The sequence below is a fragment of the Mugil cephalus genome, chromosome 21, assembly GCF_022458985.1.
Source record: "Mugil cephalus isolate CIBA_MC_2020 chromosome 21, CIBA_Mcephalus_1.1, whole genome shotgun sequence".
In the NCBI taxonomy this organism is placed as follows: domain Eukaryota; kingdom Metazoa; phylum Chordata; class Actinopteri; order Mugiliformes; family Mugilidae; genus Mugil; species Mugil cephalus.
In genome coordinates, this window is record NC_061790.1 from 9,928,665 (window position 1) to 9,950,972 (window position 22,308).

At 41.9% G+C, this 22,308-nt stretch overlaps 2 protein-coding genes across 6 annotated transcripts in view; one reads left to right on the forward strand and one right to left on the reverse strand.

Annotated features, from left to right (window-relative positions):
• The window catches only part of LOC124998831 (disheveled-associated activator of morphogenesis 1-like), a 42,821-nt gene extending 26,112 nt beyond the window's left edge, over positions 1-16,709 (forward strand). For 3 of the 4 annotated variants that reach the window (XM_047573412.1, XM_047573409.1, XM_047573410.1), the window contains exons 3-26: positions 192-281; positions 4,841-4,912; positions 5,150-5,244; positions 5,990-6,323; positions 6,438-6,548; positions 6,650-6,753; positions 6,998-7,064; positions 7,164-7,281; positions 7,923-8,061; positions 8,287-8,345; positions 8,446-8,633; positions 8,967-9,272; positions 9,368-9,475; positions 10,420-10,449; positions 11,157-11,251; positions 11,341-11,425; positions 11,514-11,620; positions 12,313-12,401; positions 12,499-12,667; positions 12,863-12,970; positions 13,110-13,170; positions 13,273-13,404; positions 14,601-14,771; positions 15,230-16,709. In XM_047573412.1, coding sequence (XP_047429368.1) covers positions 192-281; positions 4,841-4,912; positions 5,150-5,244; positions 5,990-6,323; positions 6,438-6,548; positions 6,650-6,753; positions 6,998-7,064; positions 7,164-7,281; positions 7,923-8,061; positions 8,287-8,345; positions 8,446-8,633; positions 8,967-9,272; positions 9,368-9,475; positions 10,420-10,449; positions 11,157-11,251; positions 11,341-11,425; positions 11,514-11,620; positions 12,313-12,401; positions 12,499-12,667; positions 12,863-12,970; positions 13,110-13,170; positions 13,273-13,404; positions 14,601-14,771; positions 15,230-15,442 — 3,051 coding nt within the window. In that variant the 3' untranslated portion in view covers positions 15,443-16,709. The remainder of the gene's footprint in view (positions 1-191; positions 282-4,840; positions 4,913-5,149; positions 5,245-5,989; positions 6,324-6,437; positions 6,549-6,649; positions 6,754-6,997; positions 7,065-7,163; positions 7,282-7,922; positions 8,062-8,286; positions 8,346-8,445; positions 8,634-8,966; positions 9,273-9,367; positions 9,476-10,419; positions 10,450-11,156; positions 11,252-11,340; positions 11,426-11,513; positions 11,621-12,312; positions 12,402-12,498; positions 12,668-12,862; positions 12,971-13,109; positions 13,171-13,272; positions 13,405-14,600; positions 14,772-15,229) is intronic. The other variant, XM_047573413.1, reaches the window with a different exon arrangement.
• A 288-nt stretch (positions 16,710-16,997) lies between these two features.
• LOC124998832 (trans-L-3-hydroxyproline dehydratase) lies at positions 16,998-21,463 on the reverse strand. 2 transcript variants are annotated; one of them, XM_047573415.1, is made up of 7 exons: positions 21,387-21,451; positions 21,178-21,216; positions 20,046-20,519; positions 18,761-18,930; positions 18,229-18,351; positions 17,918-18,055; positions 16,998-17,350 (listed from the first exon to the last, which is right to left on the reverse strand). In XM_047573415.1, the coding sequence occupies exons 3-7, from the start codon at positions 20,515-20,517 to the stop codon at positions 17,225-17,227; spliced, it is 1,029 nt and encodes a 342-aa protein (XP_047429371.1). In that variant the 5' UTR covers positions 20,518-20,519; positions 21,178-21,216; positions 21,387-21,451; the 3' UTR covers positions 16,998-17,224. The 2 variants fall into 2 exon arrangements, with proteins under 2 accessions (XP_047429371.1, XP_047429370.1); XM_047573414.1 differs by lacking the exon at positions 21,178-21,216 and having other exon boundaries at positions 21,387-21,463.
• Between the last annotated feature and the right edge of the window lie 845 nt (positions 21,464-22,308).

Here is a 22,308-nt window from a genome sequence, read left to right on the forward strand (position 1 = left end):
TTTTGATTCAGGGGAAAAACAAATTTGATTTATGACAGTTTCGTATATTGTTTAATTGAAAAGTTCTCAATATTCAATGAGTGGATGTAATCGTTTTTGCACGTTCATATTTTTTGATGTTTTGGACGTTCTCTTCCTCCCTCTGCATAAACACTTATTAATTTTTTCTACTGTGTTTTGCTACTGTGCAGGATGAGCTGGACCTTACAGAAAAGCACAGGGAAGCCATGTTTGCCCTGCCTGCAGAGAAGAAATGGCAAATCTACTGCAGCAAAAAGAAGGTAAAAAAAAAAAATAAAAATCCACAGTGCATCACTCCACATCACCCTCACAAGCTCACTGCTGACTAGCTAGCTTGTCCGTTATAATATCCACAAATATGCCCGTAACCGAGTTTGTATAGTCTTTTCCCAAGCTGATTTGTTAGCTCCTAAAACTGTGTTTTTTCTAAAAACACAAAACCTTTCATCGCCGTGTCCCTCTGCTCATTGCAGGCTGCAGCATGCGTGTGTTGTCTGCACACTACATCTGTGGAATGCAGATGATTATTATTTGTTTATTTTTTATCTTGATGTCAGGTGTGTGTGGTACACACGCTTACGAGACAGAAACACGTGTTAATGTGTATGACATGATAAGCCTTTTTGTTTCTGATACACACTGAAGTCAAACTTTTGACCCGAAACTGAGCTTTGATTTTAGCTTTTAAGCATTAACATGATGTGACCTGCGCTAGATATTTTAGCGATAATCCAGGCTGAGTAAAAACTCAGATGGTTCTTTTGCTATAAATAGAAACTGTAGATTAAAGCGTCTGTCTGAAAGGGAAGGCAGGTATAGTGATGAATGGGTTAAATATGAGAGTTGACTAATTGTTTTCAGTCACATTCTGTCTTGGTTTAGACACTAACTAGGTGGTTAGCTTTAGAGAGAGAGACCGTGGCTTGTATAAAACAGTCCCTTCCACAACATTAGTCACGTATTACAAGCCAGAAACCCTTTCTACTTGAAAGCCCCGAGGCCAGACTATAACACTCAGATCAGCGCGTGCCATTTAAGGAGAAGACAAGCTTGGGTGCATCTTAACAGGCGCACGTACCGCAGGGATCCTCAACTACAGTGACAACAACCATTAAAGGCTGAAATCAGGTGTGATCGAGCATATGATACTCATTCTCTGTAATCATCTTGTGGTCTAGAGAAAACAAAAGGTTTTTTGTTTTTGTTTTTGGTGTGTGTGATAAATTACCTGAACACATCTGCCTTTTGTTTTCTCTAGATTACTTATCACGAAATAACAAGCTCGATAACACAGTAATTACCTTGTGATGTCGAGATCAGAGAATTAAAAAAATAATTGCAAACACATATGGTCTGGGACTCATTTTTATCTCTTGTCTTTACACAGTAGATCAAGTCTATTACTTAAGTGTCAGCGATCATACTCTAAAGTACACTTATCAAATACAGATAAACATCTAAAGCAGAAAACAAGTTATTCATGTCCCATCAAGTACTGTCTAATAATTTAATTTCTAAGTTTACGTCTCTCTCTTCATGTCTCATTTCCAGTGTCTTCACCATCATAACATAGTAAATCTTTTCTATCTGGAAAAAAAAAGCTCCATTATGAATAAATCACTTAAGTGGTTGTTACACAAGGTTAATATAAAAATAGTGACGAACACAGGGAGTAAGACGGAGCTAAATCCGGCCTGGTCCATTAGATAATCCACAAAAGGATTATAAAGTGCTGAAATATAAACCAAGACTGAACTGTATTATCTTGTTTCTTGTGAATCCAAAGCTAGACTTCAAAATGTTCTCGTCTCACTGTAAGGCTCTTGCCTCACTGTTTGGTTTAGCACATTCCCTCTAAGCCGAGGATTTTTAATCATGTGTTTTCTCCTTTTAGGTAATACACCTTTCCCATCAAAGCGTTCATGTAGCCATAACATACTCCACTCTGCGACAGCGTCGGGTTTCATTATGGCTTTTTCTTTGTGATAAAAGGACCGTCAGCTGTTCTGCTTTTCTCTTTATAGGAACTCATCCACAGCGTGCAGGAAAACACAGGCGCCTGTTCTAGTTTAGATCAGTTTGTGCTGAGCTGCACGGCTACCGCTGAACGCGCCCTCACATTTTTAGAGCGGTCTCAAGGCTCTGAGCACGAATGTGTAGGATATCCTGCCCTGACTAATACCCAGACTGGTCATTCAGGCTTAATAATCGTTTCCAACATCTGCTAACATGTTAACATAAATGGATGTGACGAGTACTGGTTTTTAGTGCGTATGATAAAAATCCCCAGCAAGCTGTAGAAAGCTATAGAAGTTGCAGCAGGGCAAGATGTCAACATATACAAAGTATTGCATAGGAAAACAAAAAGTCAGTTCTCTTCCTAAATAAACCGATGTCCATTTGATCCCTTTCCAACCATTTTGGGAGCAGGTCCAGAGAGTTTAAATATTTATGAAACACATGTACCAATCCCAGCTCATCCTGATCCGGATACTGTTTTGATCCTACTGGAAATTTATATGGGGTCCTTTATGTGTTTTTAGAATAAACTGGACCTCCTGACTTTTTTTTTTTTTTTTTTTTGGAAGTTGTAGAGATAGACAGGAAATGTGGGAAAGACAGTGGGAGAAGGACATGCGGCCAAGCGCCGGCCAACTGGAAGTAAAAACCAAGTAACCAGCTATTTAGAGCGTATTTGCTCATGTGCAGTTTGCTCCAATCACTCAGCCCTTTTACAGGTTTAGTCAAAGCTTCATATTTAAGATTTTTTTCCTCCTCTTTGAACATGTGCCAATAAAGCGAGTGTGTTTCCCTGAACGTCAGCCAATGATGTGCTTTTAACTCGGATGTTTATTTTCACGCAGTCTCTCGTTTCTGTTAAAGGAATATGATAAGAGCCCACGTATGAGGGGAAGGGAAGGTGGAGCGGAGCGTGCTTCTGTTTCTACTCTGCCCCAATTATTGGCCTTATTACAGAAAGTCCCGCAGTGGTATGACACGGGAGTTTTTGAAAATAGGCTTCGGCATGTTCCGCTTCTGTTCAGATCGTGCGGGGCTGTTTCAGCGTTGGTGTGTGTGTCGGTGGGGGAGGATTCGGGTGAATCACTGCTTTAAGTGCGGCATCGACCTGCGGAGACGGGGGGGAGGGAGGAGAGTCGGAGAGGCATCGGTACTGCTGAGTCTGCAGCAGGCTCTGGCTCTTCCCCAGACAGATACAAACTCACCATCTGAGCTCAGAGGGGAAGGGTGTGTGTGTGTGTGTGTGTGTGTAGAGAAAAGACCCAAAGGAAGCACTCGGTTGTCCAAGGCAAACAGGAAGGCTTCACTTCCACAGGTGCAGCTTTTGTATGTGAGCGGTGCAGGGTGATTAAGGAGGAAGGTGGGGTCATTATCAGGGCAGAGCCCACAAGTGATGAGGGTAGTCCTTTTTCAACAATCGTTTCTTGGCTTCGGACTTCGGGTCCAGGCTTTAGCTGTTTGGTTTGGCCAGGCACCTGAGCTGATGAAATCATGCTGGAGGGAATCAATCTTCTCCCTGTGTCTTGTCAGCTCACTTCAAGGCTGCATCATCTGCCAAGAAGGAGATTTACTGATCTGGTTGTTAGCAGAGATTTTGTAGCCGAGTTTCAAATTTCACACACACAAAAAAAAAAAAAAAAGTTAAACTTCTGAGAGGACAGAGCTGTAACTTAACTTCTCTTTGAAGCGGACTGTCCCATTAAATAACTGAAATTGATTCCTGTTTCCTAAAGCGTCTTTGATCCGTATCTTTCCAGTGTGGAAAAAAAAAAATATATATATATATTCGCTCTCTCTCTCTCATCCTCACCCTAAATAAACTGCAGCGTTTGAAGACTGCTGACATGCGAGTTAAAAGATGAACTCCTTAAGATGTAAAAGGAAGCGGTTCCACCTCTGCATCTGCTCCTCTAATAGACTGGACTTTTTCCAGAGCCCGTCTGGTCAAGCTGGCACTGGGCGCGAGTGGAATGACAGGATCTGGCCTTCCTGTCTCTGCACGGTCCCTGTAGACCGGGCCAAGGCCCACAGTTTTCTACCAGAGCGGCCAAGTCTCCGCATGCAGCTTTATAAAGTGACGCCCAATTAGTTTCTGATGGTCGCAGTTCACTGGTGCTTAATGGAGCAAGAGTTAAACTGAAAGCCAGGAGGCCTTTTATGTGTAAGTTCAGGGTCAAGTCACTTTCTGCTTCTGTTTTCACGGACCTCTAAAAATGAAATAATCCAACGTATTCCTTGCGGTGTTTTTATTTGCAAACATGTCTGTGAGGAGATTAATCTAGTCCGGCCGTGCCCTCAATCCACAGTTTAAACATTCATTTCCTAATCTCTAGATTTTCTCAAGCAGCTGTGCTCTCTTTTTTTTTTTTTGGCACCTTTTCACCACCTCCTGAAACTCAGTGAACCACTGGAGGACAAACTAGGTTGAATATCTGTGTCGCCCTACTTTGAGTTCTTTCTCCGTTTTTAGCTTTTTTGGCTGCTCCCGCCCCGGACCTTCTGTTTGCTTGTGCCTTTCGCGTCCAGTTGATCTGAAACATGATGGAAAGTTGGAGGAAAACTGGGAAAAGTAGTTGACGCTTCTTTCAAGTTCAGACTTCAAACATGCGACGCGAAGCGAACAAGAACTTCTCTCGTGTGACTCTCCGAAATATTTCCTGCTTGTGTGTGTTTCTGTCACTCCCAGGCAATATTCATAGCCCGAACACATGACTTTCATTCACTTACCTCGTGTTCATTTTATGTCTTTATTGTGTGAAAACAATGTCTCATTAATTTTTGTGCATAAACCCGTTTTTAGGAACAGGAAGAAAACAAAGGTGCAACCAGTTGGCCAGAGTTTTACATCGATCAGCTCAATTCAATGGCAGCTGTAAGTAATAACGCAGTTTATTTCTTCTTATTCTTGACTACAAAACAGCTCTGGAACACATAAACACAAACTGTATCCTGGAGTTTATTTTTTATTATTATTTTCTTTTTATTGAATCTTCTGGCACTGTTTGATAATGATATTGTTTGACTGTGCTGTCATAAACCAATAAGCGTATTTTTTTGTTGAACTAAATCTAGTGGGTCCTCAGTCGTTTTTGTTATGATGTTTAATTAGAGAAAGACGATCCTTGCTCTGGAGAAAGAAGAGGAGGAAGAGAGGAACAAAACCATTGAGAACTTGAAGACGGCCCTGAGGACCCAACCTATGAGGTAATGCTTCCTCTGTCCTCTAATCTCCTCCTTGTGCTTCATTTCAGTCCCTCGCAGTAACAGTATGGAAACTGATTCACTGAGGCGCTAGTTGACCTTGTATTGATGTAAATGCACATTAAAGGATGTCACTACACTTTGAATACATTTGAATAATAATGTTACATCTCCTGATGGCGATGAAATCATTGTATGAGGAAATAAAGGCAATGGAACAAAGGAACACAAACACCAACGGTCAAAAGTTTTAGAACATCACGCCGTATCCTCTCATATAGTTAGTATGAACTTTAGTCTAGGCTATGTCAGAACTACCTCAGGATAAAAACAAGATGGAAATCTTGAAAATATCTCTAGACTTTAACCCCATGGAGCTGGTTTGTGATGAACTGGAAAGAAGAGTGAAAGCAAAGCAACCTACAAGAGCCACACATTTCTGAGAACTTCTGCAACAAAATTGGGAAAAACTGAAAGAATGTCACAAGTGTGTTCACATGTTAAATCAGCCAAAGATGGTTCCTTTGATGAGTCAAATGTTTAGAATATATTTTGGGTTATATATTGATTATTATATGTATGATTTTTAAAAAAAAAACAAAACAAAAAAAACATTGTTTATTTGGCCTACACTTTCATTTCAGAGTATATGTGATGCTACAGGACATTTGGGCAGTGTTATTATAAAACCAGTGTCCCCTTAAAACCTAGTTGTCTCTAAACCAAGACGACACCTCTGCCCTTTCAGGTTTGTTACCCGTTTCATCGACCTGGACGGCCTGACGTGCATCCTGAACTTCCTGAAGAGCATGGACTACGACACCACCGAGTCGCAGATCCACACGTCGCTGATCGGCTGCATCAAGGCCCTGATGAACAACTCGCAGGGCCGCGCCCACGTCCTCTCTCACTCCGAGAGCATCAACATCATCGCCCAGAGCCTGGCCACGGAAAACATCAAGACCAAGGTGGCAGTTCTGGAGATAATGGGAGCCGTGTGTCTGGTGCCCGGCGGCCACAAAAAAATCCTGGAGTCCATGCTGCACTATCAACGTTTTGCCAGCGAGCGGACGCGCTTCCAGGTGGGTGGGAGCAACTCAAATGCACAGTTTAAGGGTTTAAATCCTTTACAGATATATGAAGCAATTTAAAAGCCAGAAGATATTTAACACTGGTATTTACGTGTCATCCTTCAGACGCTTATAAATGATCTGGACCGGAGTACGGGACGATACAGAGACGAGGTCAACCTGAAGACAGCCATCATGTCATTTATTAACGCTGTGCTGAGTCAAGGAGCCGGAGAGGTAGATTATATCCAACTATCCTTTCATGCCAGATGTAACAATCGACTCTTTAAAATGCTGTTTCAAGTTTTACTGATAATTTATCATTTTGTTTAATATAGACTAGTTTGGAATTCCGTATACACCTGCGATATGAGTTTCTCATGCTGGGGATCCAACCTGTGATCGATAAGCTGCGCTCTCATGAAAACTCCACATTAGACAGGTGAGATGGAAACGCATTTCAACGCATGATTCAGAAGAGCTCACCAGCTCCAGGGTTTTGATAGAAATATTCACCGATCAGAAGCAGAGAGGATGTTGTGAACCTTAATAAAGCGAGTTCTTATCCAGAAAACACACACTTACCTCAGAAACCACATCTCAGGTCAGGTCTCAGTTATACGAGTGTATGAGTGCTCCCCATGTGCAGCTGTCTCTCTAATTCAACCATCCTCTGACACTCTCAGGCATTTGGACTACTTTGAAATGCTGCGAAATGAGGACGAGCTGGCTCTGTCGAAGCGTTTTGAGTCGGTAAGGAAGAGAAAAATCACTCCCTTTCTCTTGCATGAATTGAATCGTGAATCTTGCGCAGGTGCTAATTCAGGTGTCGGCTTTTCCCTCTTTCTCCAGGTACATATAGACACCAAAAGTGCCACGCAAGTTTTTGATCTCATCCGCAAGAAGATGAACCACACTGATGCATACCCGCACTTTATGTCTGTCCTGCATCACTGTCTGCTCATGCCACGTGAGTCTTTCATTAGTTAATGGCAGGACGTGAGCACGGTCGCGTAAATACTGTCAACGTTGCACATAAATTCACGTCGACATCTCTCGAGACCCTCAAGTATATAGTCGTACTCCCATAAAATACCACAAAGCATATGTGTACATACTGGTTTCGGGCCAAAAAGATAAGAATGTTGACTTTGTCCAGATAAGTTGGTCTATAAATGGACGCATATTAAATACTGTACTGATTCACACTCTATTTATTTTCGGAAAATGTACATAGCCTGATTTCCCACGTTCGCTGATTTGTAGTGAAACAGCCGACAAACTGCCTGTTTTCTATTCACCTTCACCTCTGTGTAGCTTTTCAATGGATCCGTCCTCGGTTACTCTGCTGAGGGACAGAAGGAGGAATCAATAGACTGAATCTGATTTGATGCATTGAACGTATTAAGAACAAGATGCTTCCCAGTAGTGATGTGCTTACAGAGATTTCATTATTAATAACATTATCCTCTGATTAATGATGCAGTGTCACCAATCTGTAACAAGTACATGTTTCATTTTGTTGTAATTTATAACTCCAGTGCCTCCCTTGAGCTGAAGTTTAACCAGTAAATTTTTCAAAAAGTTAACTATTTTTCAACCTGTCTGCAGACAAGAGGAGTGGAAACACGGTACAGTACTGGCTGCTGTTGGATCGCATCGTTCAGCAGATGGTGTTGCAGAACGACAAAGGTCACGACCCAGACGTCGCACCGCTGGAGAATTTTAACGTGAAGAACGTCGTCCGGATGTGAGTGCTGTGATTTCTCCTGAGCAGAGAGACACTTAAAGGATGTATGGAACTAATTACTTGGCTGCAGGGTTGAGGAATGTAGAACATTGTTGTGTTTGTTGAGAAGTTGAAAGCCATGTGTTTGACAGTGCTGGACAAAAATAGCTTCCCTTTTAAGTTTGGAAAAACAACGAGTGGAGTCTTTAATGCAGTAATTAATGATGTGTGACATGTTCTCCGTAGGCTGGTCAATGAAAACGAGGTCAAACAGTGGAAAGAGCAGGCCGAGAAAATGAGAAAAGGTCTGTAGGATTATGAATTTGTTTAAAGTTGGCGAGCGCTTAAGATCATGTTTTAATAAACTCAACATGATGAACACACCGCTTTGATTTCCTAACACAGAGCACCACGAGCTGCAGCAAAAGTTCGAGAAGAAGGAACGCGAATGTGATGCCAAGACCCAGGAGAAAGAGGACATGATGCAGACGCTCAACAAGATGAAAGAGAAGCTGGAAAAGGAGAGCAACGAGCACAAAAACGTCAAGCAGCAAGTGGCCGAACTCACTGCACGGCTCCACGAACTCAGCGCCGTACGTTGGCTTTTCAGATTCCCTTAAAATATAACGTGACACCGACGACAAATGGTGGTCAACAACAATCAGATGAGCTCATTTAAGAGACCACTAAAGCTGTGCATGATCATCCCACTATTCAGCCCTTCAGGAGGATGAAAGAGATTCAGTGAAGTCTGAACATAACTCATGACATTCAACAAACTTAACGAGAGGAGAGAATTTTTATAAGAAACAAAAATCAGGCTCATCTTCTGTGTTTTTATGTAAACATACAAGGATAATATTGTGCAGTATTTGCTGTTGTGACCCATAGAAAGACTAAAATGATATTGTTTTGTGTATCTGCAGAGGCAGGCGGCCATTGTTCCCGGCGGCCCTCCTCTACCCCCCGGCCCCCCTGGCGGCCCCGTGCCTCCTCCACCCATGCCAGCGGCAGCAGGCATTTTCCCACCCCCTCCGCCACCTCCTGGTGGTATGCCTCCTCCGCCTCCCCCGCCTCCTCCGCCAGGTGGCCCGCCGCCTCCTCCTGGACTCCCATCCATGGGAGGCATCCCTCCGCCGCCAGGAGGACCCCTGGGAATATCTCTGAAGAGGAAGAACATTCCTCAGCCGTCCAACCCGCTCAAGTCCTTCAACTGGTCCAAGTTAGCTGAGGTGAGAACAGTCAAGAAACAAAAAAAGCCCTGAAGATATTTCTGCTTTGTGTTAAACTATGAAATGTAACTGATGTCGGATTCTCCTCTGCTCAGAACAAGCTGGAGGGAACTGTTTGGATGAACATCGATGATGCCAAGGTTTTCAAAATCTTGGACCTGGAGGACATTGAAAAGACCTTCTCAGCCTATCAAAGACAGCAGGTACCGAGGATGATGCAGTTCATCTCCAAGTCATCACAAATGTTGACATCTTTCACATAACATGTGGTAAAAGAGTGGGCTGGGCTGAGGGGTCAGCTTGCTTTTATTTTTGGGTTCAGACTTGGCTTGTTTTTGAATTTTCAAAATATTCTTGGTTTTGCAACTTTTGATTTCTCAAGCGTAGTTTGGTATAAGGGGGAGAGGTCGGACATGTTGAAGTCAGTCTGACAAATAAAAAAAAAGATGATAGAGACATAGATTTGTCTGCCCATTAGATGCCAAGCTCTAACAATTAAAACACGTAACATTTGATTGGAATGCTTTTTTTTTTTTTTTTTTCCTTTGTGGTTTTGATAATTCTGCAAATTGTGATTGAAAATGCATGAGTGAGCTGCTCACAATCAACAGTTTCTTTCCTGCGGCTTCGGTTTGCTATTAATGTAGGACCAGGCACTCGTAATTTTCATAAGTTTAAGATGTCAGTGCTCAAACAGGAAGTGTTGAATGCACACAATATCTGGTTCATTGTATTTAAAAGTCTGAAAATAACACATTGGTAGTTTTGATATTTCTGGCATCTGCAAAGAAACGGTCAGCTGGACTCCCACTGTGCACAGCATGTGAATGATAAGCACGTCTCGATCGACCGAACCCACACTTGTGTCTCAGTGCTGCTCATTTCATTGCTGATCTATTGTCATTTAAAGGGATAGTTTGTTTTTTCATGGTTGGATGATGCAAAAACCTGTTTTTTTTAACACTTTGCTGCTGACCTCATTCAGTGCTCACATTTACTGTGCCAACCAAACAAATCAAACTATCCCTTTAAGTGCTGAATGAGCTTTAATTCATTTGCTGTCTGTTCTTATGGGCTGCAATCACGTAACTGCTTTACTTATTCTAATGAGTGCTTACATCTTCCCTGCTTCTTGCCTGCATTTTAGGACTTCTTAATGATCAATAACAGCAAACAGGTGAGTGGACTTACAGAAGTTTATAGTCTGGATTTAATCTGACTTTTGTTGTTTTCGTGTTGTACTTGGTGTGTATGTGATGTTTCTCACTTACATGATTTGTGTTGACGAGAATATTTAACCTCTGAAGTTTTGTTTTTCTGTTGTGTTTGTGTATACTCGTGAATGTGACATTCTCTTTGTTGCCGCGTTTACATGGACACTAGTGCTCCACTGATAATCACAATAAAAATGCGTCATGTAACCATGTCAAGCAGAACAGACCGGCCGGATCGGAATGTATTTGTGATTGGATTGAGAGGCGTGGTGTAATTCTTTGATAATCCTTTAATTGGTGAAATATTGGCACCTAATAATAACGTCACGACACCTGATCTCAAACATTATATGATAATATGTTATTGAAACTAGTTGTTCAAACAAGGATTTGAACAGATGAACAAAACCAATATTGACGTAGGCTGTGCCCGTACTTCCACATTGGTCATCTTCCATTGAATTCCCTCGCAACAGATCATTTTATTTAGTGTCCATGTAAACACATTGGAATCTAATTAAAATGATTTCAATTAGCATTATCTTGTCTGTTAAACGTGTGTTGCTACTTCAGTGTTTTCAGATCGTCTCAGCTCATCTTCAGTGTCACTAAAATGAAGCGTGTCAGATGTTAAAATGGCTCAATGCTTTCTAACTGCTTCCGCTCACAGAAAGAGGCAGAAGACGACATGAGCTCCAAAAAAGTCAAAGAGCTGTCAGTCATTGACGGCCGCCGAGCTCAGAACTGCAACATCCTCCTCTCGCGGTAAGTTCAGTCCATCATTATAAACCTTTAGAAGAAAAAAAAAACATAAAGCTCTGTTTATGATGTACTTTTAACCGACTCCTCTGCAGACTGAAGCTCTCCAACGAGGAGATCAAGAGAGCCATTCTGACCATGGACGAACAGGAGGACCTTCCCAAAGACATGCTGGAGCAGGTACGCACTTTATTATATTTTTTGTATGAAAAGCAATGGATGCAGGAAGCGTAGCTGAAGAATCAACCGTGACTCCCTGCTCCTGTAGTTGCTGAAGTTTGTCCCAGAGAAGAGTGACGTGGATCTCCTGGAGGAGCACAAACACGAGCTCGATCGAATGGCCAAACCCGACCGCTTCCTCTACGAGATGAGCAGGTACTCGGCATCTGCTTATTTTATACTTCATGTTAAACTGCTGAAAAACAATAGGCTTTGTTTCCTCTTAGTCAGAGCAGATAAATGGAGTGACACATGGGTTTCTACTTAGCGGGGAACAATAGCAGTCAGTGTGAATCACTATTTCTGAATCTTGCTGGTGAGTTAACTGAGGCAGTGATTTAATAAGAGTATTGGTGTTTCAGTTCTGTAAACCGCATACGATAAAGGGAACTCAGGCAACACGCAACCACAAATACATTAAGACCAGCGAAGCATTGATCAGATACTATGATGAGGGTCGGTCCTACAGGGCAGTCACAATAGAAATGTGTGTAGCAGTTAAAAGCAGGTTAGTACAAAAGTTTTATTTCTGTTTGGCTTTGAGTAATTTATGTAGTTTACAAATTCTTTCTCATAGAAACTGTACTGGAGGAAGGGCAGCTGCCACTGTGGTATTCATTAGCTGTGGTTTATAAGCTGAAATCATAAACGCTGCCAAAAAAATAAGCTTCATTACCACAAATAAAACGTTTATATGAGCCATTCGGTGGGGCCGCCTAGCTTTAGTTTGCTCAAGCAGTGTCCGCGTTTCTGACTTTTGTCTAAATTTATGGTCTTCCACGTTAATAATGTATTATTTTTATGTGTTTTTGTTCTTCTCTGACACGTTTTTTCCACCCTGTGTCCAGAATAAACCACTACCAGCAGAGGCTGCAGAGTCTGTACTTCAAGAAGAAGTTTGCAGAGAGGATAGCTGAACTCAAACCCAAAGTGGAAGGTGGGAAATATCTCCGTTTTATACACGAGTTACAGTATCTCAGATGACAATTTAAATAAATATTATTGAACATTTAACATTTGTCTCTATGTTTCAGCTCTGACCAAGGCATGTAAAGAAGTTTTACACAGTAAAAACCTGAAGCAGCTGCTGGAGGTGGTTCTGGCCTTTGGAAACTACATGAACAAGGGTCAGAGAGGCAACGCTTATGGCTTCAAGGTGTCTTCACTCAACAAGATCGCCGATACCAAATCCAGCATCGACAAGTGAGAACATCTTTGGCGCAGTAACACTGAAACTCTGCAGGCAGTCACAGAAAGAATCGCATTGAATGTATAAAAGTCACATCTGGAACTGGGATATATTGTGCTGGTGGAGCTCCATATGGTTATTCAAATCTGAAACTCATGATAAAAAGCAATATATTGCACATTTGTTCACCGTGTCAACTCTGTTTGCAGGAACATAACTCTGCTGCACTACCTGATCACCATCCTGGAGAAGAAATATCCCAAAGTCCTGATGTTCCAGGAGGACCTGCAGAGCATCTCAGAGGCCGCCAAAGTCAAGTAAGTGACGGAGCCTTGGGTCCCGTCGATAGGTCACAGGAAAAAAACGTTGTCTACTGTTGTTTCTATTGTTCAATAGCTAATTTTTAATTAAAAGCTATTCTGTCATCGTTGACCACCTTTCCTTCTTTCCTTGCAGCATGACAGAGCTGGAAAAAGATATAGGCAACCTGCGCAGCGGCTTGAAAAACGTGGAGAGCGTGAGTGGCCGAGATTTATTTGACAGCTCATGTTTTGCTTTGGTCATGCAGCTATAAAATGCAGATTGAGATCCTTCACATTGCCTTTCAATCCACTTGCAGGAACTGGAATACCAGAAGAAGCAACAGCAGGTGCTGGGGGACAAGTTTGTGTCCGTGGTGAGCCAGTTCATCACCGTGGCCAGCTTCAGCTTCTCCGACGTGGAGGAGTCTCTCAACGAGGCCAAAGACCTGGTACGTCTTCATGGCCGCGTGGTTTCTGTATAAAAGAGCCGGAGCCGACCGGACGACGCCGCTGTCGCTTGTAGACACAGGCAGTGAAAGCTAGCATCCTATTTCCCCTCCGTGCAGCTGTTTCTACATGCCTTATTGACCTCATCAGTCACCTTTCTAGGAAAGCTAACAGCGGGAGCGAAGCGCTTCAGCTTCCTGCTGCAGTGCCACTGACATTTTATTGGTCCGACCGCTCGTTGCCATGTGTGCAGGTCAGGAGTGAAATCAGGAACAGAGGCTTGGATGTTATTTCACACAGTTGTATATACAGCGTGTGTCTCGCTGTGTTATTGTTTAAAGGGCTCTGACTGCACATGCCGACTGGCTGAACATGTTTTCATCATACATGTGTGGCAAAAAAAAATCAAAGGAGGAAGCAAAAATGACTTTCATGGAACCAGTATTACTAGGAACCTGGTCATATTCACTCTTCAAAGGAGAGTTTGACACCCTGTCTGTCTTCCTGTAAGGCAGGAAGAGCTGGGCGTGTTCCCGGCCTCGTAGTGCGCCACATTGACCCAAGTGCTCGGCTGGTCACATGGCAACCATTAGCTCCTGTGAATCATTTACGGTGTCCCACAGTCAAATATTTGAAGTGTTTACAGTGGTCCTCTGTACTCATGATCAGGAACCAGGGAACTCACTGACCCTCCAGAGACCTCATTAACACCTGCCTCGTGGATATGTTCATAGCATAAAAGTCACATTTCAGGAATTTTTAATCACACATCAGAAATTATTTTTATTTTAAAAAATAAACCACGTGAAATCCTTTACATATATCTTTGCCTCCTCTGGCTGGGTCTTCGTGTCACGGACAGAGATGCTGTCAACGTCCACATGTTTGAAGGTATATGCTCTCAGCATGAGCCTGCATCTGGATGTCCTCCTGTTTAAGTCACGGTGGAAAACACCCTACAAACACATTGCCTTAATTTGGGCTCTGGCTCCAGTCTCCAAGCTGAGCTGCAATCAGTAGTCAGTCAGATCGGGGTTAACGTGGGCTTCAAAGCGCGACTACTGCTGCCCTGGTCTGATTTCAAAGAGCCGGGCTCTAATGAGTCCCCTGTAAAACGGTGGAAGACGGAGTAAAACACGGTTCTGCCGCGTCCTGCTGTAAATCTAATCCCATGTGCCCCTTCTCTTTGGTCCCACAGTTCCTGAGGGCAGTGAAGCACTTTGGTGAAGATGCCAGCAAGATGCAGCCAGATGAGTTCTTTGGCATCTTTGACCAGTTCCTGCAGTCGTTTGCCGAGGCTCAGCAGGAGAACGAGAACATGCGAAAGCGCAAGGAAGAGGAGGAGCGCAGGGCTAAAATGGAAGCTCAGGTATGATGCCACATCACTGGACTGCTATTTTTTTCCACATCTTAAGCACTTTAGACCCAATAAAGCCAGGCATTCAACAACTAATCTCACTTGAAAGGAGTCGTTTGACAATTCAGAAATTAATTTGCTTTCTTCTGTCAAACTAGAGGGAAGATTGATTGCTGGTAGCTTAGCATAAGACTGGAAAACATGAGAAAACAACTAGCTAGACTTTCTAAATCCCACTAATTACACGTTGAAAACATGTTGTGTCTATTTTGTCTCAATACAGAAGTTTAAAAACAGGTTTTTCTTTTTAGCAGCCTCATGTTGACAAGACATCAGGAAGTCACTGTGTGCTGGTGTTTTGACTTTGTTACCTTCGGACAGAAACTTTCCGTCTCCAGCCTTTATGCTAAGCTGGCTGGACGAGAGAGGCAACCGTTTCTTTAAATACATTTTCATTTGTGTTTCACCAGCTGAAAGAACAGAGGGAGAAAGAGCGCAAGGCCCGCAAAGCCAAAGCCAACGGAGAAGACGACGGAGGCGAGTTTGACGACCTGGTGTCAGCTCTGCGCTCGGGCGAGGTCTTTGACAAGGACCTGTCCAAGATGAAACGGAACCGCAAGCGGATCAACAACCAGAGCACGGACTCGGGCAGAGAGCGACCGATCACCAAGCTCAACTTCTAAGCGTGGCCGAGGTCGCCCCCCCCCTCCCAGCACTGTTCACCATTAGTTTCCCCGTGGGTCGGACTGACATGCACATTCCTCTGCACCCTCCTCCGCTCCCACCCACCTCGGCTTCAATAATCCATGGCTTTGCATCATGGCAGCGGAGCCACACACACACACAGCACAACATGTTTAGACCTCTCATCCTCAGAGATTTTGATACGATACGGAGCAGAAGCCAAAAGTTGATGACCGTTCGACCAAATTGGATCATTCCCACCGGGATGATCAGGTGAAACGTTTTAAGAAGATGTCATGCTGGAGAAAAGTTCCCTTCCAGAGATGCTTATTTGACGGGATCCGTTCTGTGCTGAAGTTTGTACGTGAGAATCTATGCACAGAGAGAGAGAGAGAGACGTGTGCAGCTCAGAGACTCTTTCAGGGCCGAACGCTCGATTCCAAACGGGAACACGATTCCATTGAAAACACAAGGGGCCATTTTGTACGGGCTGATTTCGTAGATTGAGAGGGGCTGCTTTCACACGCCTGAACTGTCCAAGAGACCATTTTTTTTGGAGAAAGACTAAACCTGAACTTCCCTTCTCGCGCCGTGACGGGACTGAGACGCTGCGTCGTCGCGACGTTTGTGGTTTTAACTGCAGGTGACGCAGCTGAGAAGCAGAGTTTCTTTTCTATTCATCATTATTGACGTGCAGCATTTATACATCCGATCACTGTATGTGTGTGTTATTTGAACTTTTTCCTGTTAAGAGCTGGCCTTAACTCTGATTTTAATTGTTGAGCGGTACTCTCAAAGGCCTGGGCCTAACCTACAGTCTCTCTACAAGTGTGGACACTTATGTCATAGATTACGTATATCAGTATATAAGTGCATGTGCTTGTTACACATGCACATATGAACTCATTATTACTATGCTAAATGCCAATAAAACTCTACCAATAATGCAATATTCCCATTCCTCCCCTCTGGAGAGAGTGCCCTCCCTTAATGTTTTTATTTGAATAGATAAAGTATGTTTTCTGCACACTGACTGGATTCACGCTGCCTTATAAAAAATATATATATATATTTCAAACTCTGGTCCACATGTGAAGTTTTCATTCTTGCAGAAAACATCACGTGTGAACACGTAACTTCTGGTTTTAATTTGTCTCCCCAGCTGTGTGAATCCAACCAGCGTCAGGCACCTCCACTGAACTTTTATAATTTAAATATTGCCTTCCATTGTTCAATGACCTGATGATAAATAAATGGGAGAAATCACGGCTGAGTTTTTGTGTTTAGTTGAGCAGCACATGGACGCATTTACTTGGTGTTGAAATGTTAGGAGGAAAGCTTCTTGATAGCGGCCAATGTAATGGCTCCATCTAGTGGCCAGTAAGTGCAACACAACAGTTTTCAAGTCTAAGGAGAATTAATACTAATCCAAAAATAAACTGATGTTACAGCCCTGCACTTTTTTGACTGAAGTTGATCCTGGACTTGTGTCACTAATTTCAGAACATCTCTGCACTGATAAGAGCCAGTTTCTAAACACATCTGCACATTAAATAATGTTAAACATTTATTCCTTGAGGCACCACTCATCAGGTAAAGCAGGCCAGAGTTGCCTGTTTTAAGAAAACAAAAAGTAATTTCATTGACAATGTTTATTGTAGATCCATCCAAACGCCTCAATTATTTCCGTCGGTAGATGTTTTCAGTCCTTTATAACTCTAATGATTTAAATGCATTTCCTATGTGTGCCCATGTTTAAAGAGAAGCCTTGTAATTGATGCTCACTTCAGCAGGAAACCGTGCGTCAGCTTGTCGTCTGCCTCCTGAACAAAGCGTGAAACTCCGGTGTAAAAGGCTCGACCAGCGACTTCCACCACCACAGCCCTGAAGTCTCCACACTTTGTCTCCTGAACAGAAACACAACGTAAAAATAGTTTTGTTTACTTTTCTGCCAGGATACGTGTGTCAGTCTGATCCTAGCACTGAACATAAGTGCCTAATGACTCTTTCTGTCTCGGTCTAGTTTATCTCCAGACAGTGGCGGCCGAAACGATAAGCACCTTTTTAATTCAGCATCAATGAGTCAGTTTAGTCTTTCTGCCAAGGTTCTGAGCTATCTGGATATTGCGTTTAACACAGTGATGTTATCACAAACTTCCCCTGGCCTTCGGTCAATGATTCTTTTTGACCGTGACGGTCGACCCAGAAACGTTTTATCTACTTTCGGTGCAGGTGCAGGACCATGAAGGCCACACATAAAGTATAAGCTCATAAGTATTATCTCTGAGATCACTGGACCACAGGACGGAAAATCAGTCAAACTACAATTAAGTTATCATATTTTTTAATATAATGAGAGATGGAGGTAGGGAAATAAGCATTTATGTCTGGGTGTCTCACCTGTAGCTGTAGAAAGTGTTACTGTTACGCATTTATTCATATTTATCATATATTTATGAATAAAGTCTTGGTACCTCGACAGCTCTTCCTGTGAACTGGGATCCAGTGGCTCCGCTCTGAAACGTCCTGGTCTGGTTCAGCTGGATCAGACCTTTGTGATACTGAAGAGCCACTCGAGCTGTGACACCAGAACCCGTCGGGCTTCGGTCAACCTGAAAACACGGGAGTTTAAACCACTCACAGCTCACTGAGGTCACTATAATAAACCATGCAGCAACTTACAGGCGTTAACCCGTCACATTTACTGACACTATTATTAGATAATTTTACCAGACAAAAAAAGAAAAATGTTTTGTGTTTTCCCCAGGACCTGTCAGTGAAGTACCTGAGCTTCTGCGAACACACAGACGTTGGCGGTGGGTTCGGGGGAATAATCGTCTTTTCCGTCTGTGAGGATGGTGCCATACAGGAAGGCCAGATCGTCACTGGTTGGATGATGCAGTTTCACCTAAACAAAAGCAACACACTCTTAACAAATAAGTAACACATTACATTCACATTTGCAGCTACACAGTTGTAGCTCTTTAATCTTGCACAGTTTGCCATGTAAATATTACCAAATCCCTCCTTGGAGTGTGGGAGCCCTAAGAAAATTGGATTATATTTATCTGATTAATAAGAAGAACTTCCTGCTTAAAGCTGCTCCACAAAACATTTTATGTGTAAATCCAGTCCTTTTTAATCTATTTTTCAGTACTTCATAAGAAACAAGAAAAGATTTTATTATGTTATTTTACATCTTATTCATTTAATTTTTCTACTATAACTAAACACTGTGTCTCCATTGACACCGGCGTGAAGTTAATATTACACACGTATTCTTACTTCCTGTCAGCTTTTAAGTATAAACTTCCTGCCTGAAATTTGACGGCGTTGGTCACTGCTGTGGCTGCGTCGACCAGATCTCGTGTCCTGGACTTGCTCACATCCAGACCAAACCGCTGTGCGCTCACGAAGGCGTAGAAGGCTCCTCCATAGCTGATGTCCACCGTCACCTCACCAAAACCCTCCACCGTCACCGTCACATCTGGGGAAAATTCATTTAGTTTTGATTTGATTTTTATTTGTCTCAAACAAGCAGATCCACCAAAAAAAAAAGACGCACTGCCACATTGTCACATAGCCTCAAGATCCATGAGAACTTTAATCTTTTTAATCTTTAATATTAGAAAATTAAAACATTCAACTTCGATATGAAACAGAGCCCTGATTCTAAACTTTGTTTGTATTTACTTTAACATTGTTTTACTTTAATGCGCATACTTTTCAGAGTTGGATAGATGGTATGCTCTTAAATTGTACTTTCCCTCTGTTACCATGAACATCATTTGGATATTGCTTGGTAGCAACTTATTCCAGGCTTTGAACAAAATCTGACCCATGTTGAATTTAACTAGGTCCCAGAACTTAAAAAAAAAAAAAAAAAAAAAAACGGATTTGTATGAGCAAGACACCTAGCAAGATGAAACATCCTTATGACTCTTTTTCGTGCTTTTATATGTTTTTGTTTGTTTGTTTGTTTTTTCCCAACACAATGGGACAGATACGGAGTTTATAGTACCAAATTAGAAGTGATTTCTAATCTAAAACATGTTTAATATTACCCAGTATTCCAATACTTCTGGATACTTTGGAGCATAATATAACATCACATATTTGATGTCAGGTTTCCAGCAGAGGTTATGATCAATTATAACACCAAGAAAATTAATTTCGTAGACTTTTTCAATTTCCACATTTTAAATTTCCAAACATACCTGTTGCTTAATTTGACTATTTCCACATATCATGAACTTAGTTTTGTTCAGGTTCAACGATAATTTCTTTTTAACGCTTTAGTTTTAGCAATTCGTTTTTTTTTTACCATCAATAATAGTTGCTGCAGATCTCCCCAGAAGCAGAAAACATTTGTGTCATCTTCAAAAAACACCATTTTTAAAGCTTTCCATATATCATTAATATATAAGATAAATAGTATGGGTCCCAAGATAGACCCCTGTGGGACACCGCGGTAAGTACTTTAATTTAGGGTTAACTAATTGGACAAACTGCTTCTTATTATTTGTATGACCAGGTGAGTACTTAACCCTGAAAACATATTCTGGGTTCCTCTCATGGGAACAAAACAAAACAAACAAATACCTGTAGCAAATGCAAACGCTGGCACACTGAGAAACCTCACCGCTCCGGTCTTCCCTTCAGAGTACTCAACGAAAGCCTTCACCAGCCCGCATGGACAGTGGATGTTCACCTGAGTCTCGGGCGACCGTGGCTCTTTCACCAGTTTGTAGTCCACGGCGTAGCGTCCCAGCGCGATGACGGCGTGTCCGCACATGGTGCTGTAGCCCTCGTTGTGCATGAACAGCACCCCGAGGTCGGCCTCGGGTATCTCGCTGTCCACGACCAGGGCCCCGTACATGTCATAGTGTCCCCGCGGTTCGTACATCAGCACCCTCCTCAGGTGGTCCAGGTGCTCCCGGACGTAGCGGCGCTTGGAGAGGACGCTGTCACCTTTGACCTGTGGGTAGCCGCTGAGGATGATCCGTAAAGGCTCTCCACCCGTGTGCATGTCCACCACGGAGATCTCGTCTCCCTCGTGAGGTGGAAGCTGCATTTCTAATTTAGAAGTAATATAAATGTTTTAGATGTGGAAAAATGTGGAAATGTTGCTACTACATCAGTTCACTATGTCTGGATAATAGTGTAGAAAATTTCCCAAAACAGTTCCAATATTGCACAAAGAGAAGGTTTATTGTAGCGCTGTTGTGTTTGACTGCATTAGTTTTAGTTAAGTGAACCTAATATACTGGCTACATATCAGTAAGCAGTTGTTAAGAAACAAAACTACCAACGTACAGTGGTGCTACTACGGTTTTAATATATATTGAAAGAAGTAAGTCATTCACGAAAATAAACGAGAAGCACTGAGGCAAATCAACTTCTCTTGGTATGTGAAGAAGAAACTGTCATATTCTTTGATTTTGAATCTGCACATTCAGATTGGTAGATCCAGTGATTTTGTCTTATTCTAATTAATTTAATGATGCACACGTCTACTGCGGCCTATTTTTATCAGTGTATTTAACACATCTGTTTTAGATATCAGTTACAAAGCCTATATTTTCAATAAAAATATCAAATAAACATGATTTTTTTTTAAATTTATATGAATCTATTTTGATAAGCTAGAGACTATTTTTTTAAGAAAAAAAATCAGACCGTTATGATTTAAAAAAAAAAAAAATTTCAACACAGATAAAAACAAATGTTCTACCTGCTGCAATTTGTATATCAGACAGATTACATTCTCTATCTGTGAAGGAAAGTGATAACAGGGTTTCATTCACAAACTCTCCAACCCGATAAGATTATTAGCGACAAAGTTTCATCGTGTACTTTCAAACTTCAACAGAAGTGAACTAAATAGAGTATTAAAGAGTTAAACGTAATTTGTTCAACTACACAACTACAGAAAGTATTTACCTGATTCAGATTTTCTCTCTTGACAGACTTCTGCAGCTTTGTAATAATTTTCATGCGCATGCGTGTTTTACGCAGGCCCCAAAATAACTCATCAGCGCCGCCTACTGTTGCGGAGTACCTTCACGTTTTAGGAAAACACTGAATCACAAAAGCATTTGAGATTGTTTCTAAGGGAAGATGTATTTTTGTGTTTAGCATTCACAGAAAGTGACTCATATATATACATATATATTTGTGCTCTGTTTCTCTGAAAAAAGTAACTGAGACATGATAAACAGTGGTTTGCTTATGACTGAATCAAAGTGTACTCTTGCTCTAACGTTCTCCACTTGCCACCTCTGTTAGACCACCGGCCATTTATTTATGGCCGAATTAGCAAATTCAGTGGCATTAAAACTATGCTTTTAATTTAAATTGCTTAAATTTACTATTTAGTGTTATTGATTCATTTCACTACCATACACTGTTCATGTGGAACAGTAGAGAGGGGTAGAACATAGTAAAAAAAATCACATAAAGTTCACATAAACAAAACAAAAATTTGATTAAAAATAAATAAATATCAGCCTACAGTATAAAGATACGGTATATTACAGTATTTTAGCTGGTATTTTAAAACATTCACAAATTAAGAAACAGACTGAAATAGATAGTAATAGATAGAAGAAATAGATCTGGATAGAGTCACCGTTCACTGTAAACCCCTGAATAAAAATTACATTTGGTGAATAAGTTACTGGCAAAAAAAACAAAAAAAAACCTTGAGGAGCCTTAAGGCACTGTGAGGGTTATGTTTTTTTCTCCAGGGGGCAATACTTTCCCCATCCACCATGTACCCATGTGGCTTCTCGAATAACACAAGAAATCGTTGCACTGCGTCATCCTCTTCCCGACCAGGAACTCTGAAAATACACCCGCAAGT

What these genes read in the sequence shown, in the direction of transcription:
- LOC124998832 (XM_047573414.1), bottom strand. Translation starts at nt 20,517, where the DNA reads ATGCAGCTTCCACCTCACGAGGGAGACGAGATCTCCGTGGTGGACATG. An exon ending in AGCGTTTGCATTTGCTACAG is followed by an intron (nt 18,931 to 20,045) that starts GTATTTGTTTGT and finishes AATTTTCCCCAG; the next exon opens with ATGTGACGGTGACGGTGGAG. An exon ending in CCAACGCCGTCAAATTTCAG is followed by an intron (nt 18,352 to 18,760) that starts GCAGGAAGTTTA and finishes GCTTTTGTTTAG; the next exon opens with GTGAAACTGCATCATCCAAC.